Consider the following 20,320-nt stretch of genomic DNA (forward strand, 5'->3'; position numbering starts at 1 on the left):
ACAGTAGGCACTGTTGGGTAGGAAGGCCTTCTCCATGCCTGTGACCCTGTGCTTAGGCAATTATAGTTGCCTACTCCTCTGCCTGTCCCCCTTTATCGGACACAAAAACTCTGTTTTATTAAGATACGTCAGCTAGCAACTGCCCTGAATAGATCTTCAAACACAATTGCCCTTGACTAAAACAATAATAATATTTACTGCCATAGGTACAGAAAGAGAGGTCATAAAATGAATGAGAAATGTGACTAAGCTAAAACCTCACTAGTCTGGCATTAAACTTACCTAATATTGCAGTGCCTCACATGGTAGGAAAGCCCTTACTCTCACCCAGTTTAAAAGCTGCCATTGTCTCTTTCTGATTTGTCCTTTTTTAAAAGTGAATCAAATTCTAATTCTGATATTTAGGCTTTTGACCTTTCTTATGTTTATATAATAGTGCCTCAAAAACTTCTCTTTTGTATCAAATCAAATCCCTGGTACATGTCTGGGAGCTTGTAATTTATAAAGCCATCTTCCTTTACCAATGACATGTAATTTGTATATGGAAATTAGCTTCTTGTCCATACAAACCACGAACACAAGTGTTGATGCAGGTCGATCCATGGCATGTTGAAAACGCAACAAATAAAATAAAGTCTACATTTGTTTCCTCTGTTCCAATTCAATTGCTTTTTGTTTGCAAGCACGGATTTTTCACAGTGGAAGACAACAAGAACTTAAGTCATAAAAAGATTTTTTATTTGAGATTATTTTTCCAGTGCCTATTGATTACAACAAAAAACTAATTGCCACAACATAGAAGTATTCAACATCAACCAGGAAAGAATAAAACAGCTTCTGAATGTTAGGCTTTGGCTACACTTGCACTTCAAAGCGCTGCCGTGGCAGCGCTTTGAAGCGCTAAGTGTAGTCGAAGCGCTAAGTGTAGTCAAAGCACTGGGGGAGAGCTCTCCCAGCACTGTCCGTACTCCACCTCCCTGTGGGGAAGCTCCCAGCGCTGTGGCTTTGACCACACTGGCGCTTTGCAGCGCCGCAATTTGCAGCGCTGGAGAGGGTGTGTTTTCACACCCTGCTGCAGCGCTGCAAATTTGCAAGTGTAGCCAAGGCCTTAGTGTTTCAATGCTGTAACTCTGAAGGACGTTGTTGGTTCACTGCCATTGTTCTTGTAAATTCATTTAGTCCTTGTTATTTTGACAGTAACCTTACAGTGATTTGCTGCAGCATGCACCAATTGGATTTGTCTCCTGCAATAATGTATATAATAATAAGACGTATTATTGATGAGATTATGCTTGTGCTATTTAGTTTGCAAATGTCAGGGGTTTCTATGGTAATTTTATTTAGGAAACTGTAAAGGTCATTTAAATGCTGCTGTTCAGTGATCAGCCCTCCATCACAGGAAAACAGCTCTTGGATTTTTTGAAGAAGCCTTTTTTCCTTTTGGATCATGAATGATAATTAAATGGTATATACTCTTCAAAAATTTTAAGATCTATTTTTTTTTTAAAAGCTCTTCATAATTCTGATAATTCATAATTCAAAACTCTCCATAATCATAGTGCATTTGTTGGGATGGGATAGTAGGAAAAATTTTGGACACCTAAATTGGACACTGGAGGTCACAGGCTAGTGGAGGAAAGACACACTGTCATGGTGAAGTTTTAATGGAAATACATGTAGATTCTACATTTGCGTGGCTTTCCAACCCCCCAAGGTGAGCAAGAGGATGCATTTTGTGAATGGGCGGAGGGAATTTAGGAATTTTAAAAAATTCAAAATGCCCCATTCAATTTCATAGAGAAGCAAGGATAACCTTGCAGTCAAGGCCCAGGACTAGGAGTTAGGAGTCGTTGGCTGTATATCTAGCTATGCCACAGACTTCCTGTTAACCCCTGTGTGCCTCAGTCTCCAAATCTGTGAAACTAGATTATTTTAATTGATTAGTATCAGTAAAGCACTTTGAAGTCCTCTTATTGAAGATGCTCAATAAATTCTATTTATTAATATGAGTAACAATAGTTTTATTAGAAAATACTATTTGTGGAAGAGGAAATCTTTATCTAGTGCTCTTGTTCTAAAGTGTAGTAGAGGGCACTTAAGGCAAAACTAGTTATAGTAATACTTTAAGATATTGAAATATTTACTTAGTAGGAATATATTAAAATAATATGGTGGTCTTTTAAAAACTTGCCTCTTACTTTAGATAACTAGATATGGGGCTGATCCTGCAAACCGGATCATCAGTAGCTTTATTCACGTGAACAGTCCCATTTCTTCAAGAGGACTAACTCATGTAAGTAAAGTTAGTCACATAGCAAAATCCTAAATATTGGCAATTGAACACCCATAGTATTTGCATTACCAAGGCATTTTCTGCAGTAGGTCTGGGGCAATACAAAGGAACATTGCAGGTGCTGAGGTAACCTGGAGGGAGGGAGGGTGTGTGTGTGTGTGTGTGTGTGTGCGCGTACCTCAGTCCCCAAATCTGTGAAACTATATCCTATATATATATAAGATAAAGTTGGCACATTTTTAAGGGCCACCACAAGAATGTTCAACATAGTTTTTAGAAATACCTGAAGTTCAAAGTTATAATATTTTTTTAAACACTACAAAGGCAATCTTCAAATGTGCTGAACTGACTTAGCAGCAGAAATCCTAATGGAAATCAATGGGGCCTGTGCTCCTAACTCACTTAGATGCTTGTAAAAATTTCAGTTTAGAATAATTAACTGTTAATCCCAGCAGAATAAGGAATGCATTTGTGACATTGGGAGTGGGTTTTTACCAACTTTTTCTGTTTTTTAAAAAACGTTACAATATATTAGTTACACATCTTTTGTCTATCTTAACATAAGAACATAAGATCTTAGATTATAAACACTTATTCAGTGCAGAGACGTAGACTTTTTTTCATTTCTGTAAAGTACCATGAACTCCAATGACACTATGTAAATAATAATGCTGCCTCCTCCCACCCTGTTATAGGTCATCATACAAGCAGAAAGACTAACCATTTATTATAAAAATATTTTCTGTTGTAAAATAATTAAGTATTTTTTCTGAGATTTTGGGCTATATTTATTACATGATTGTTATGGGGAGGTATACTGAAATTTGTTAATCTATCACAATTTCAAACTGTAATTGTGTTTCAGTGCTTAAATTCAAGGTGGAATTGCTGAATCCTCTTTCTTCCTTTTCAGATCACGTCTCTGTTGGAGGACTTGGAGATAGCTTTTATGAGTATTTGCTCAAGGCATGGTTGATGTCAGACAAGACAGATGAAGAAGGCAAGAAAATGTATTATGATGCTGTTCAGGTAAATGAGATATTTAAATCTTTCTTGCCATAATAATCTAATCTATAATGTTCCTAAAGAAACAGGCTCTGGGGAGAATGAGGGATTTATGCCTTTGCTATCACAGTGAATAAGTTTTTTTTTTTTAAACTAGTTGTTTTATAAGACTTATTAGATATAAATCTTAGAACAGTGCAGAAGCTGTGTAGGAATCTAAAACTGAACTGAAATTATTTCAATTCAGGTTATAAAAACAGTATCTAATATTTAAAAATGTGTATAAAATGTGCAATTTTAGTGTGTAATTTTTTAAAGAAAGCTTTATCTACAAGCAGTGCCAACTAGGATTCCAATTTTCCTAACAATAACATAAATTAGATGCTTTTCTGTCCCTTTTCTTATGTTCATGATATAGGAAATCCCTCTACTATGTGTTTTAATTCCCAAAACATATTTCTTAAACTGCTAGAGTATTTTGAATGTGGGCATAATAGTGTATATAGTCTATAATCAGTCTGTGCATAATTATCGGTGAAATTACAGTACTGCATTAGTGTTGCATAAGCACATTAGTTACATCATATATTCATTTTTCAGCTTTTGTGAAGTGACAAACTGCTTGAATTGAACTGTGATGGAAAAAAGTTTTTCCAAAAATAAAAATTGTGCATAGTCACCCCCAAATGCAGAATACATTGCACTGATACAAAAGATAGATGGGGAAGAATACATTCTGGCCATCAATGAAAGGTCCAGAGACTGCTCACCACCTGGATGAAAATAGGAGAGCAAGCTGCCTTTATTAAGGCCACAGGTTCAGATCCTTGTAGTCTTTCGGTAGGCTTCCTTTTGCCTATTTCACCTCAATTTTTTCTGAACTGAGCATGAGCCAACTGTTTTTCATCTAGGTGTATATTTGCCTCAGATACTATAACAAAGAGGAGTCAACATTATCTGTGCTAGATGGTAGGCAGAGCTATTTATTAGCATAGTCATGATCCTGTAACTTACAGCATCCTTCAGTCTACCCATGCCTTACGTGAGTGCTGAACAAAGCTTGTCTACACAGGAAAGTGTTACCAGTTATACCAATTTAATTATACCAGTTTGGTTAAACTGATGTAGTTATACAAGTATAACCCCCCTGTGTGGTCACACTTGTTCTCATACAAAAGTGGCTTTATTTGGTTTAGTTTAAACTGGTTCCCAAGTGACATAAGCTACACTGAAAAAAATGCCTTCTTACACCAGAGTAAGGGTGGGTTGATGGGTTGAAACAGTGTGTGTTATACCAGTATAACTATGTTGGTTTAAATTTACACCTTAACTTGTACTAGTTTTTGGAATTATCATCATTAATATAGAATACTACCATGACACCGATTTAACCATAAATTCCTATATTAAATCTAAAGGTCACATGGCATTTCTACAATTGCTCTAAGCATGTCAAAAAAAGCTTAAATAATAAGCATTTTACTATGTCCAAACAGTAACAAAATATTTATACGTGTTTGATTAAAATACTTACAAAAGGGCTGACCCCCAGGGTGCTTAGACTCATATTGGTCATCTTCAACTTGGTCAGGCAGGTATTAACAATGAGCCCTTTAAGAGTTTGCTTTTTATACCCTATAATAAACAAGTGATGTCATTGCTAATTATTAGTCCTGAGTGAAGTCCTTTTTTATAATACATTAAACACACACATATAGCCAATTATTTACTGCACCTGATACCCAATTAACCATGTCTTATTTCAGTTACCTCAGACCAAATCGTAAATAAGAAAACACTACAAGTTTAACACAACTCTTCTTTCTCATAATTTCATTCTTTGTGGTCACGTGATTTGGGCCTATTTCTCATGCTATTATCACAACCCAGTTGAAAACCATCTCTAAGGTAGGCCAGTATTTCAACACTGGTATAACTTTCCTGTGTATACAAGCCCTAAGAAAGGGGACAAGACTGAACTGTGCACACTTCTGCACGTGAACTCTGAACAAAGAGGAGATGATGCCCATCATGACCCCTTGGGATCTGTTCAAGGAAAAAAGCTAATCTGGCTCTTCCTTGCTAGACATTTAGATTGGCGAGCAGCACCTCATGATCAAGAGCTGTCGTTAAATCTAACATTAGCATGGCTGTTTGAACTCTCAGTCTATTATTAATATGCTTATTATCATGTTTATATCTAAGATGTATTTTAGGCATAAATAGCTCTTTGATTGTCATTCAGCATTACCAGCCAGCAGAATTAGAGACACAGTGGTAGTTGGCAAGGTTATTAGTATCCAGTGATCATGAATCATGTGCTAGACTTCTACATGTTATAACGTTGCTGGTAGAATGACATCCTTATGTGTGGTGATGTTATGCTTTTGTCAGTACTGGCCCCTTGTTCTTCCCACTGACCTACACTAAAAGCATTATGAATCTACTTCACATACGGTGAGATTTATTTTCCCCAGTGCTTTCAGTGTATGTGAGACTAACCCAAAGCAGTCACAGGGACCTGTGTAATTATCCACTATATTCCCATCTGCCAATGCTACTCATCCCCATCAAAAAAGCAATAGTGCTGGTGCAAGATTTAATGAGTAATTCATTATTTTATACTGCCCAGTAACTAAAACGGTAGATGTCTATAGCATGGTGGGATTTAGTTTTGTGTGAAAAATTCATTAATTTGGAGTTTGTTTAGAAAGAAGTATTTTGCTGAAATCTTCTTTTTCTTCTATCCAAGCTCGTTTCTTTAAAAATGTGATAATGTCCTTGCAGATTGTTTTCTTATGGCCATCGTGAAAAGCAATAACTATATTGAAAATCTATATTTTTAAACTGAGCTGCTTCTGGCCGTCATTATTAAAATATAATTTTTGTGGTTGACCCTGTTTAAAATTGAGTTGGTTTGTGATGGGCAAAAAAGAATAGAGGTATCCTCATTTCAATTACCAGAACATAATCTTATAAAGTATTAATAAAGCAATCTTTAGAGAGATGCCTAAAACTGGAATTTATGTGTATGAGACAGTGAATAAATAACCAAATGTAGGCCTGTTTTCCCTCATTAAAAGGAAGCATTATACTTTAAGTAATCCCCATGTTTCAGGTGATTGTGGAGGTAAGAAGACTAAATTTTAAGAGCTAATAGCTCATTGATAATAATGCCCAAGAATAAAGAATCCACAAAATATTTTTTTACTTCTCATATTTAACTGTTCATGAGCTAAAATATCAAGCTACACACACATGCAATACAATAACTAGTCTGTTGTTTTAGGATTGCTGCAGTTGCTTTCTAGCGGACCATCAAGTAGTTCAGTCTGAATATTGGTCCTAGCATCATTTATTACATGGTATTAAAAAAAAAAAAACAAAAACCTCCATTCTAGGGTCTCTGCAACATGGAGCCTGCCAGAACTATACAGAGCTACTGGGAGCTATGGCTACCCAAACCAATCATCTTCCTTTAGGGCAAAATTAATTCCATTACCCCATTTAGGGCCTGGAAAATGAGGCTGAGAAGGTACTGTGCATGTAAAGTACCTCCCTGACTGTGCAGGATGGAACATGTAATCCCCTAGCTCAGGGGTTGGCAACGTGCGGCACGCGTGCCAAACACAGCACGGGAGCCGATTTTGAGCGGCACGCAGCTGTCTGCCGCGGTCCCGGCCCCCAGCCCCACTCAGCCCCCGTGCCGACCGCTCTCCCCTGCGGGGGCAGGAGGCAGAAGCTTGGTTCTGCGGCAGCCAAGCTTCCCTCTCCCCCGCTTCTTCCCCCAGAGTGGTGCTTTCCTGCCCCGCCCCCTCTCCGTCCCTGCGCCAATCAGTTGATGGCCCTTGCGAGGGGGAGGGGGAAGAGCGGCAGCATGCAGGCAGTTCCCTAGAGGGGACAGAGAGAGGTAGGGATGGAGCCTTGGGGAAGGGGGTGGAACAGGCACATCCCTTCCAGCCCCCTGCCCTGAGCCGCTCAAGGCAGGGGGCTGGGAGCACCCCCATGAGCCGAGCACCCCAGCCCTCTGCCCTGACCCCCCACACACACCCAGCATTCTGCTCTGCACCTCCCACACCCCCAGCCCTCTGCCCTGAACCCCCCACCCCAACACACCCCCAGCCCTCTGCCCTGCAGCCCCCACACACACTCAGCATTCTGCCCTGCACCCCTCATACCCCCCAGCCCTGACCCCCCACACCCAGCCTTTTGCCCTGCACCCCCAGCCCTCTGCCCTGAACTCCCCAACCCCAACACACACCCAGCCTTCTGCCCTGCATTCCCACAGCCCCATCCCTCTGCCCTGCACCCCCCCCACACCCAGCCCTCTACCCTGTACCCCCACAGCCCCATCCCTTTCCCCTGACCCCCGCCACACACACACTCAGCCTTCTGCCCTGCACCCCCTACACCCCCAGGACCTCTGTTCTGAACCCCCTACTCCAACACACACCCAGCCTTCTGCCCTGCATCCCCACAGCCCCAGCCCTCTGCCCTGACCCTTGACCCCCCACACACAGCCCCATCCCTCTGCCCTGACCCTTGACCCCCCCACACACACCCAGCCTTCTGCCCTACACCCCCCACACACCCCAGTCCTCTGCCCTGATCTCTGAACTGCCCCCACCCCAGCCCTCTGCCCTGACCCCTGAAACCTCCCTCACCCCAGTCTGGGATCCCGCCACAGGCCCTGCTTAGCCTGCTGCCGGCCTAGGTGAACAGAACCGCAGGCTGGCAGCGAGCTGAGCAGGCTGGTGGCATAAGATCACCATTTTAATTTAATTTTAAATGACGCTTCTTAAACATTTTGAAAACCTTGTTTACTTTACATACAATAGTTGAGTTATATAATATAGACTTATAGAAAGAGACCTTCTAAAAATGTTAAAATGTATTACCGGCACACGAAACTTAAATCCAAGTGAATAAATAAAGACTCGGCACACCACTTCTGAAAGGTTGCCGACCCCTGCCCTAGCTGATTGCCAAGCATCCTGGGGAGTCTACCTTAAAGGAGCTGCAGCAAAAGAGAGACCTCCTGACAAACAGTTCTAAAACAGCTCTTGGTTGGAAGCGGAGACAGTCAGGCCAAAGAACACTGTCAGTGGGGCACAGAAGGACAAGCACACCTTCCTACTGCTTACCTTAAAAGTGGTAACATATTCATTTTTGATTGTTTACAGAATAGAGGGATCCTATTCCAGTAGCCTTCTTTCTCCGCATGGTCGTAGCGCAGAAGGTATTACAGCTCTACTGCTGGGTAGCCTATGCAGTTCCAACATATATAGAGAGAAACTATGGGAAAATCCTACAAAGTCTTTGGATAATGATCATCATAGAGCAGGGATAAAGACCCATCACACCCCTTCCACCCTGGCCTAAACATCATTTGGGAGTCTGAGTCCAGAAACATGCCTGAATTTGCCTTATATTACATCTTGATAAAGCCCACTTTGCATTGAATTAACATAACAAAATTTGTCTCTCCATATAAAAAAGGATAAACAGACCCGTACAGCGTCATGATACGTCCAGTCCTAGTGTAAGCCTGTGTGACCCAGCCGGCTGGTTAATGAATGCAGACCCATAGTAGGTGGTGCATGGAACTTTCACAGACAATCAGGGAATAGTGCCTGAAACGTTGATGAGTGACTGCGAGCAACCACACACACACACCTTTAATTAATATACTACATTTGATCAGCTTTGATGTTTAAAAGTCTAACAGCAATATTCTGCACGTAGCTAAATACAGTGCAGTTATATTGTGCAGAAATACAAGATTCATTATGTTAACTATACTTGAGTCTCCATCTAACAAGATTAATTCTTCCCTTAGATTACATCAGAAATACTTCCACAATAGGCAGAGGGGACCCTGTCTGTATAAGTGCTTACAGAAGGTTTTGTGACTAAAGGGTGCTGCATGCAACCAGCTTTTTTATATCATTAATCATTTATTCACAGTTATGCCATCTCTTGAGCTTTCAGCAGTATAAAGTACTTAATAAGATTATCATTGTTCAGGATTGTGAATTTGAATCGTCACCGAAACACTCATTATCTCTGAAAATACCAGAGAGGTTTTAGCCATAGTTTCAATGGGGACATTTGTTCCAACAAGCTATAGAGTTGTAACCCACAACTTGTATGTACAATTTGAGGATATTGACAAAATACTGAGAAAATTCAATAAGAGAAATCGCATGGAAATTGTTTCTGAAACTTGATCCAGAAAAAAAAATGCCCCCAGTGTATGTTGTTTATAGAACATAAATTTATGATGACTGGTTGAGGTCATTTTACAGGAATCTTGAGGACAAGCAGTTGTCTACAAACAAAATTGCTCCATAAGTTGGGCTAGAACTATATTATTGAGAGTGTTGCCAACTCTCTCAATATTTAGTTGTTTACTTTAAACCCCAACTACCAAAGACAAGTAATTAGGCGAGAATGTCAGCTTAATTTAGAAGAACAAGGTATGTTTCTTGTCTTCATGTTTGTGGAAGAGAGCTTGAAAGTGCAACTCTGGTGCTCCCAAAAATTTCACAAAACCAGTGAACCTAAATTATTTTTAAGCCAAGCTCATGATTTTCACGGTCTGACTTATGATTTTTGAATGTTTGAGGGTAGCACTACTGCAATCTAGAAAGGTTTCTCTCTTCTCCTCTATCCAAGCCACACATATTCTGTACACAGGGGTTAAATCCTGAGTTAAGTGATTCAGACTGAATTAGGCAAGTTAGTGTTGGAATTAGAGTAGGACTTTCTCATATTCCCCTAGGATCTAAGATGCCTTAAATGTTGCAGTATATTCTGATTATACAGATTCTTATGCTGACAATCAACCAACTGCCTTTTATGCTTCATAATTTTGAAAAAATTGGGAGATGCCAAAGTAAAATGTTAAACTTCTGTGACAAGACACATTATAGTAGAGAGACAGTTGAAATCTGTAGAAATTTTAGTAAAGAAAATACACATTAGTTTTTACTAAGCTATCCAGTGTCATTTCTGCTGTTTGTCTAGCTGCATTTGTGTAGAATCTCTGTAGTCACAATGTAAGGTGTAATGATAACTCACCTTTTCAGTGATGGGTTCATTATTTTCCCCCAACTGAAAGTTATTTCTTTCTGATTTTCCTTCTACCAGGATAATAGAGTGTTGCAGGGACATCTTGTGTCGAAGACAAAGCAGTTAATATACCATAGATCAGTCAGCAGCAAGTGATAATGCACCAGATAGACACAACTAATTCTCTCTCAAAGATTAATTGAGCAAAAGGTTATCTGTATCAATGTACGTTTCTTGTGAAATATCCCTTTATAAAATACATAGTATAACTTTACTCTCTGAAGATGATGTCTGTCCTATCATTCCACTAATAATTTTATCCAGGGTGCTAATAAACTTACTTGATGGAAGTTCTCTGGTGGGCAGCTACAAGGGCTGTACTGAAGAATATAGGTGAATTTATTTATTTATATAGGAGAATAAAATGTCATTTTTCTCAAGCAAGCATAACAAGGCTTCTGCACATATCACTTTGTTCATTATCTATTATAATTATACATTATCTTTTAGAGGCTTGTGAGCTCTTCTATTATAAACACCTATATAACTGCTATAAAAATTCACATTTCACATCAAGCTAAAGTTTGTCATATGGTGCATGGTATAGGTCCAGAAGCAATAAGTGTCAACTCTTTTCAGGAAGTATTGTGGTATATATTTGCTATACAGAAAAAAATCTTAATGTCTCAGGTATGTTATGTGCGTAGATTTCAATGAAAGTTGGTAGGTGATTAGTCTAGGATCTGATGTAATTAACAAAAAGTAATCAAATATTTAACTTTCTACTTGAGTTCAGAAAACTAGAACTTTTATGCCATGGTTGGCATAAACAGTTGTTCTGACCATATGGAGCTGTCAGTTGCATCTCCATAGGTAAGGATGAGTTGAGTTTTGCATGTAAAATAGGAATTAAACTGCTCTGTTAGGTATGAAGAATACAACATATCCTTCCTAAAATTACAGCACTCATGCACAAAACATTTTTTTGAGAATTCCTAAGTGAATACATTAGTTTGTGTTAAAATTAATTTTTAAATTGGTCCTTCAAGAAGTTTAGTACCCTTCTTGACATCTTTCCTCTCCCACCCTGAAAAATTACCTTAATAATGCATATTCTTCAAGTTTTCCATAGAGCTAACTCATTGAAATCTTGTATGTAGACTATATTTTAATCATTTTTTTAGTATTAACGGTCACTTTTTGCCATTATTGTTCACAACTAAACTTCATTCTTCAGTAAGATTGGCACATAACTATGGTTTGTAACCTGTCCTTTAAATCGGCTTCTGTACCCAATAACTGGAAGATAGCTAATGTAACACCAATATTCAAAAAGGGCTCTAGAGGTGATCCCAGCAATTACAGACTGGTAAGTCTAACGTCAGTACCAGGCAAATTAGTTGAAACAATATTAAAGTATAAAATTGTCAGACACATAGAAGAACGTAACTTTTGGGGCAAAAGTCAACATGGTTTCTGTAAAGGGAAATCATGTCTTACTAATCTATTAGAGTTCTTTGAAGAGGTCAATAATCATGTGGACAAGAAGGATCCAGTGGACATAGTATACTTAGATTTCCAGAAAGCCTTTGACAAAGGCTCTTACATAAATTAAATTGTCATTGGATATGAGGGAAGATCCTTTCATGGATTGAGAACTGGTTAAAAGATCGGGAACAAAGGGTAGGAATAAATGGTAAATTTTCAGAATAAAGAGGAGTAACTAGTGGTGTTCCTCAAGGGTCGGTCCTAGGACCAATCCTATTCAACTTATTCATACATAATCTGGAGAAAGCTATAAACAGTGAGGTGGCAAAGTTTGCAGATGATACTATAACAGCGTTTAAAAGAGATCTGGATAAATTCGTGGTGGTGAAGTCCATAAATGGCTATTAGCCAGGATGGGTAAGGAATGGTGTCCCTAGCCTCTGTCAGAGGGTGGAGCTGGATGGCAGGAGAGAGATCACTTCATCATTACCTGTTAGGTTCACTCCCTCTGAGCAGGGCCGACTCCAGGGTTTTTGCTGCCCCAAGCAGCAAAAAAAAAAGCTGCAATCACGATTGGCATCAGCTCCACCGTGCCGCTTTCTTCTTCGGCGGCAATTCGGTGGCTGGTCCTTCCCTCCGAGAGGGACCCGCAGCCAAATTGCCGCCGAAGAGCCCGACGTGCCGCCCCTTCCCCTTGGCTGCCCCAAGCACCTGCTTGCTGAACTGGTGCCTGGAGCCGGCCCTGCCTCTGAGGCACCTGGCATTGGCCACTGTCAGTAGACAGGATACTGGGCTGGATGGACCTTTGGTCTGACCCAGTATGGGCGTTCTTATGTAGAGAAAATTTCACTAGGTAGAATGAAATGATAAATTTATCTCATAGTGAAATGTGAAACCGCCGGATTCACAAGTGGGGAAACCTCATTGGAATTATTCCCAGATCAAATCTTAGCTGAAATGGAGTTAAAATAAATGTCATGTATGTTTTAAAAAAAATTATGTATTGTATAAAAAGGAAAATATTTTGGCCATAAGTAGACAATTTTGAATTTCATACCGTCCTGAACTCTTCATCTATAAAGATTCCCTTTACCACTATCCGACTCCAATACCCCTTTCTAATACATTTTAGAGATTTGATTTCCCTGCCAGAACTTTTCACACCACAAATTGTGAAACACTAATTTATATGGGATTGCAGCATACCACTAAAATTCAGAGACTACAAGAGCTCATATTTTAACACTTGCCTGCACCAGGAATTATTCCTGATTAACTCCATGTGTGGACACTGTTATTCCAAAATAAGGCTGACTTTTTCCAATTTAACTTAATCCATTTATGCCTGAAGAAGAACACATGGATTTAATCATTCGGGGCAACCAGCTGGCATTGTTAGGGAAAGAGTAGAGAATAGTAGGAAAGAGTAGAGATCAGGTGGGTGGTGATTGGAGGTGGGGACCAATTTATTGGGCTTTTGTGCAAGATGTGTTTGTATTTCAAAATTAAGTTTTATAATAGAAACTACCTTGCAGCCTTAACTATAGTCACTAGAGGCCAGATTCAAATCCCATGGAAATCTGTGTCTTTCCATTGACTCCACTTTGGATCAGTCCTTTAAGTGGCTCCATGATGATCAGTGGCTTTATCATGCATGGGAATTAAATCAATCTTTGCTATGTATAATAGTTTGATTTATGAATTGATTTATTTTTAATGTACCCAATCTAGCTGCTAGATAATTTATTGTAGAATTACCAACTGTTACCAGAATAGTGATTTTTTTTTTTTAAAGGATGCTACTCTGAGACAGGTTTGCCCTGTCAGTTTACAAAGCATTTTAGTTTGAGGTCGTTTGGTCCTAAATTGTTGACAGTTTACTATTAGAATTTACTAATATTCTGAACGCAGTTATCCACACAACTATTGGCTGTCTTAAACAATAGCACATTTTATTATAACACACAAATCATTTTATTGCATAGCAGTTGAAAGTGTCTGGAAATTCCTTTGTCCATTTATTTTAACTTTCAATACATTTCAGACAATTATGCAGTAATATATTTCACTGGAAGCTTCTTTGAGTCCCAACTTCTTAGTTATATAATTATAAATGAAAATATTTTAAACCCCAGTGAAAACAAGCTCTAAACAACATTCTTTAAAAAAAAAAAATTACCCAGCTACTCCAAAAGAAAGCTGCTGTTTTGTGGTCCTGCAGTGAGCTCCAAAAGAAAGAAGTTTCCCCACCTGATAGAAAAGCTGTTTTCCATTGCATTTGGAATGCAATTCACTTGTTAGTGACTCAATCTCTATAATGTCTATAATCCTGTTGCCAGCCATATTGGAAGGGGAGCAGAATCCATGCTCCAGCCTCTATTCAAAATAGGCTAAGGAGGAGAGAGAACCCAGGAGGGAGCATTTGGGATGTTGGAAGAAGAAAAACAACATTGAAGGTTCAAGGGGGGGAAAGTGGGGGAGAATGAAAAGAAGATGATAAATCAGGGGAAAAATAGGGGTCCATGAGACACACTCATGCTCTCTCACAGTCCCACATGACATTTTCATAAGCAAACTAGGGAACTGTGGTTTGGATGAAATTACTATAAGGTGGATGCACAAGTGATTGAAAATTCAAAAAGTCATTATCTGTCCAACTGGGAGAAAGTATCTACTGGCGTCTCACAGGGGCCTGTTTGGGGTCTGGTGCTATTCAGTATTTTCATTAATGACAGATAATGGAGTGGAGAGTATTCTTATATAAATTGCAGATTACACCAACCTGGGAGTGGTTGCTAGCACTTTGGAGAACAGGATTAAAACTCAACAAGATGAAATTCAGTAAAGACAAGTGCAACGTACTATATTAAGGAAGTAAAAATCTAAAGCACAATTACAAAATGGGGAATAACTGGCTAGGCAGTAGTACATCTGAAAAGGATCTGGGAGTTGCAATGTATCACACATTGAATATGAGTCAACAGTGTGATGCAGTTAGTATCATTCTGTGGTGTATTAACAGGAGTGTTGTATGTAAGACATGGGAGATAATTGTTCTGCTCTACTCAGCACTGGTGAGGCCTCAGCTGAAATACTGTGTCCAGCTTTAGGGACCACACTTCAAGACAGATGTGAACAAATTGGAGAGAGCCCAGAGGAGAGCAACAAAAGAAGAGGTTTAGAAAGCAAGACCTATTAAGAAAGATAAAAGAATTGGGCAGGCTTAGTCTAAAGAAAAGAAGACTGAGGGGGAGACCTGGTAGCATTCAAATGTGTAAGAGGTTGTTATAAAGAGAACAGTCATCAATTGTTCTCCATGACCACTGAGGATAGGACAAGAAGTAATCAGCTTAATTTACGACATGGGAGATTTAGGTTAGATTTGAGGAAAAGTAAGGATAGTTAAGCTCCAGAGCAGGTTACCAGGGGATGTTGTGGAATCCTTGTCATTGGAGGTTTTGAAGAACAGTCTTTTAAATAGCCAGAGATGATCTAGGTATATTTAATTTTTCCTCAGTATTGGGTGGGGGTGAACCTTGAGGATCCCTTTCAACCCTACGTTAGAATAAGATCCACATTAGGAAAGCGTGAGAAGCCCCTGACTTGTATCTTTATCCTCAAAAATGGAAGTCTTCATCTGCCAAAACCAAGCACATTTTTAGTTCCCAAACCACAGTTTTGATAAATGTGTGAGGATTTTTTTTCAAACAGTTGTAATTTTTTAGCAAAGTTCTGTATCATGTGAGGGAAACTGAATTGCCTGAAAGCGGTAGCTAGGGAGGATTCAAAGGAATCCAAAAGAGAGAGAAGAATAGGTTGAGGAACTTCCTAAGTCAATAAGTGATGCCAGAAAAAAAGACAATCAGTGTCGCTGGTAAAATCTTGGGCATAGGAGAGAGAAGACAAAGTTCATAGTTTTCAGAATTTGTTGGCTTTATTTTTGTAAAGTTCTCAGATCGCACAACTTAAGTACCTAGATGGATAGATGCAGTAAAAGTTAATAAAGAATTTTCTGCTGATGCTACAGTATATAGAAGACCTTTATTGCTACTAAAAATAACATTTATAGGCATTTAAAAGGGAACCAATAACTATGATCAATACTTCCCATGCATGGCTCAGTTTGTTGTTTTTATCTTTGTCTTTAATGGTTCCCTGTACTGTTGGAGTGGTTTTTGGGGGGGTGCGTGGGGTGATTTAGTGTGGATTATCAAATTTATCTTCTCTTTAATTTATCTTCCAGCCATCCTTTTGGGTTTTATTATTATAACTGAATAAGCTAAGCATTTGGTGGACAACTGAATAAATAGTAGCATGGTTCATCTTTAGTCACTTTCAAGAGCACACGGGCCACGTTCCCTTTGACTGTCATCTTATGTTTTCAGATTTTTCTTTATGCCTCCCATTTAATCTCATGATATATACACCTCTACCCCCATATAACGGCTGTGATTTAAAGGGTCCGGTGCACCACCACTGCAGGGAGCTCTGGGTCCTTTAAATCACCACCAGAGCTCTGGCAGCAGGGCTTGGGCGGTGATTTAAAGGGCCCGGGGCTCCACACGAATTCGGATATAACGGGTAAAGCAGCTGGGCTCGGGTGGCACTTTAAAGGGCCGAGGGCTCCCCGCTGCTTTACCGCATTATATCCGAATTCGTATTCTATCGGGTCGTGTTCTATTGGGGTAAAGGTGTAGTGTATCTTCTGGTACATACATCGTGTGTTCAGATTTCCCTAAATCTTGTAGTGATGGACTTCACCTACTTCTAAGTATCAGAGAGGTAGCCGTGTTAATCTGGTTCTGTAAAAGCAGCAAAGAATCCTGTGGCACCTTATAGACTAACAGACGTTTTGCAGCATGAGCTTTCGTGGGTGAATACCCACTTGGTCGTATTCACCCACGAAAGCTCATGCTGCAAAACGTCTGTTAGTCTATAAGGTGCCACAGGATTCTTTGCTGCACCTACTTCTAATTCTTTCTCACTAGTATATTTCACCATTTTTATTGCTGTGTTTTTCAAAGGTCTCCAAAACATCCTTATCATGCATTGAGAACTGCCTGGGCAGAACCCTGAGTCCATGTGGAGCTTGGCTGGCTTCAGCTGCATGCCAGGGTTTCATGTGGGTAGGCTTCTGCAGCTACATGTGTCTCAGTACATGTCAGAACTGTAGTATGTTCATTTTTGGATATATAAAGTACCTCAATTTGAATAACACTTTTTTGTAAAGGAACCATTCAGTGCACAAGAAATACTCACTACTTATAGCACTGCAAGCTGGGAACGTGCTGCTTTATTCAGTTACATAACAGACAGAGCAGGGAGGAAAAGACACGCTAGCTAAACAGGAAGTAATGGAGGACTACATCATAGCTGCAACTCATAATGTTCTAAATCGCCCTTAATGATCACTAGATTACATCCTTCCCATCTTAATTTACAGCCCAGATATAATATTTTAAATAACCAGGGGCTATTCTTTCTTTCTCATGGAGTAATGCATCTCCGCAACAGCTGGGGCCGCCTCCAGGGTCATGGCATGAACCTGATCCTGACATCTTGTGATTCCACCATTATTTAAATAGACTTTAAAGACAAGAGTCCAGTTTGCTCTGAGATAGTACCCAGAATCCATGTGGGCTGGCGAGTATTGAAACAGTTTAGTTTTAGTTCTTGCAACCAGTCTCAGCCTCCCAGGTTTTTGTCCCTTGACCACTAGGACTGGTAAATTTTTCTTTTGGCTTTTATATTTTACAGGGGCAAGCACAGCATCTACCTATTTGATGGGTTCTCTGCTGTAGGCACTCAGGGTCATTCTTGCATTCACTATCAGGCTCAGTTCTGCTTTGCATTGCTGATATGTTTGTAGATTCATTGATCACAGTAGCTGAAACCCCTGTGTTTAACTCTGTTACTTTGTAAGGTCCCACGTTTTCCCTTTTAGACAATACATAGTGTGTACCTCCTTTGTGTCTTCCTTCTCCACAAGGTAACAAGCTTTCTGCTTTCTTCCATTTGCTCTGTTTTTTTTAGTCTGCCCCTTCTGGGCTTGAGATACTGTTTGCTTTAAATCATCTGGCTGAGTGTCCAGTCTTGAGGCACTTGTGGCATTGGGCTGTTTTAAATTAACAAACAGATTGAAAATGAGCTCCTTTGCAGCAGAACCCACCTCAGGAGTCCCTTGCAACTGGCTTTGCATTTTGCTCATTGAATCTGCTTGATTGTCCCTGCATTCTAAGTGCAAATCTCTAAGCTTTTCACTGCTTCCATTGCTGTTGCTAATTCTGCTGCTTAGGGCCAGGTTAAGTTCCCCTCTGACAGCAGTCGTATTTGTTAATTCAAAGACAATTATTATTATCGATACCACAAACAACTCTGTCCCACAGCATGTTCTCTAGGATGCTTCCAAATTAGCAGTATTCCATTTGTCTTTTTAGCTGTGACACATACACAGGTACACTTTCACCTTGCCACCTCATTCTAGTATGAAACTTGAAACATTCTGTAATAATGGTTGGCTTTGGTGTGTAGTACTCTGCTAAAATCTTTTGAAGGTCATGCAAACTCTTATCTCCTGGTTTCTGAGGTTGTAACAAACTCCTTGAGAGAGAGTGGGTTTTACTATCAGACATTGAGGAAAATTGCTTTCTGTTTTGTCCTTATCTGTAATCTCATTTGCAAGAACATAGTGGCCCAATCTTCCAATATATTGCTGCCAATCTTCATTTTCTGAATTAAACTCCTCAGTTTTCCCATGAATTACCATTTTTATGTTCTTCCTTGTCGCCAGTTTTGTGAAGAGACCCACTCAGCGCATAAGAAAAACACTTTAGTTGCATTGCTGCAGTCTGGGAACCTGCTGCTGTATTCAGCTATATAACAAACAGTGGGAGAAAACATGCCCTAACAAAACAAAGTAAGGGAGGAGGTGGAGCATGGCTTCAACCTCTAGTATTTTGAGTATCCCAATTAACCCTTTGATAATCACATTACTACACAATTATATCTGATACAATAACTATATCCTTTGAATACAATAGCATTTTAAGATGGAAAATTTGCAAGCTGAATCACTGAAGCCATTAAAAAAATACCCTATATATATAAAATATGCTTGTCATAAAACTATGGGGAAAATCAGAAAATGGTATTTTCTTATCCTTTTTAATTATTTTAACTTTTTTAGAAAATTTACCAGGTAATATACAGACATTCTCAGCAAATTATCATATTGTTATTGTATACCAACCTGAGCTGGTAAAGAACAGTTGCATTTTCTTTAGGCTTGAGGTTAATTAGCATTATTAGTGTCAAAATCAAAGCAAAAACTATACTGAAGATAAATCTGAAAACAAAAAAAGCTGGATAGGTGTAAATTTATTACTTTCCTATTTTGTGCAATTTTGCCTTTGTTTTTCACACATTGCTTTACCAAATAATAAATTTGGTTTGAAAATGTCTCTTTTTGCAGTCCATCGAAACCCATCTGATCCGGAAATCTAGTGGAGGTCTGACGTACATTGCTGAGTGGAAGGGTGGCCTGCTCGAACATAAAATGGGACATCTGACCTGTTTTGCTGGAGGCATGTTTGCACTGGGTGCAGATGGGGCACCTAATGATAAAACGGGGCATCATATTGAACTTGGTGCTGAAATTGCTCGCACGTGTCATGAATCTTATGATCGTACAAGTAAGTACTGTATTGTGGATTTTGAGAGATTAGCTGTGCTTTAATCTTTATCTATAATTCTGTCCTGGTTAAAACAGGTGCAGAAAGTATTGTATGGTGCTCTGTTAAATTAACGTAGAGTCCTTTTTGTTCCCTCGTTGAAACTCTTGTTTTGCTCTGAATAGTGACTCTAAAAATGGTTCCTCATTGTCAACAGATACGCTGTCTCTGTCTGTCGCATCCTATCGGCTTTCATTCGTGACAGAAATTTTTTTGCTCCCTCCAGCTCTGTTGAGCCACCACAAATGAAATGGATTCTATTCATTTGTGCATATATAGAACTATTAATGATGTTCTAAATACAAGGACAAATTCTGCTCCGAGTTCTTCTTGTGTCACATTTAGACAATAGGGTTACACAAAGATGACTGAATGCAGAATTTGTCCTTCAAGATCATTTTTAAAGTTGCTGAAGCAAGAAGATGAAAGAACCCAGCCACAGTGAATTTGCCAGAGCGAACTGGAAAAAAAATCAGAGTCACAATACACATGAAATATCCCACAATGCAAGTTTTATGGTTATTCTTTGGAGTAAAACTGCAATTTAAAGCATTGATACAGCATATCCTTTTGCACCAGCTATTGGGATTTACCAGATATGACAATTATAAGAACGAGTTTGGACACCCATAGCTAAAGTGTAGACTACATGTGTAATATCATTAACTTCATATGAAAGTCTGATTAATGTTTAGTAATCTACATAAATGGTCACGGTTTGTGCCTGAAA

The 20,320-nt window shown here is 39.3% G+C and overlaps 1 protein-coding gene across 1 annotated transcript in view; it reads left to right on the plus strand.

Annotated features, from left to right (window-relative positions):
- The window catches only part of MAN1A1 (mannosidase alpha class 1A member 1), a 200,450-nt gene that overhangs the window by 163,829 nt on the left and 16,301 nt on the right, over window positions 1-20,320 (plus strand). Inside the window, exons 8-9 of the mRNA XM_039530521.1 lie at window positions 3,207-3,322; window positions 19,332-19,551. Coding sequence (XP_039386455.1) covers window positions 3,207-3,322; window positions 19,332-19,551 — 336 coding nt within the window. The remainder of the gene's footprint in view (window positions 1-3,206; window positions 3,323-19,331; window positions 19,552-20,320) is intronic.

Source organism: Mauremys reevesii, linkage group 3 (assembly GCF_016161935.1).
Source record: "Mauremys reevesii isolate NIE-2019 linkage group 3, ASM1616193v1, whole genome shotgun sequence".
NCBI lineage: Eukaryota > Metazoa > Chordata > Testudines > Geoemydidae > Mauremys > Mauremys reevesii.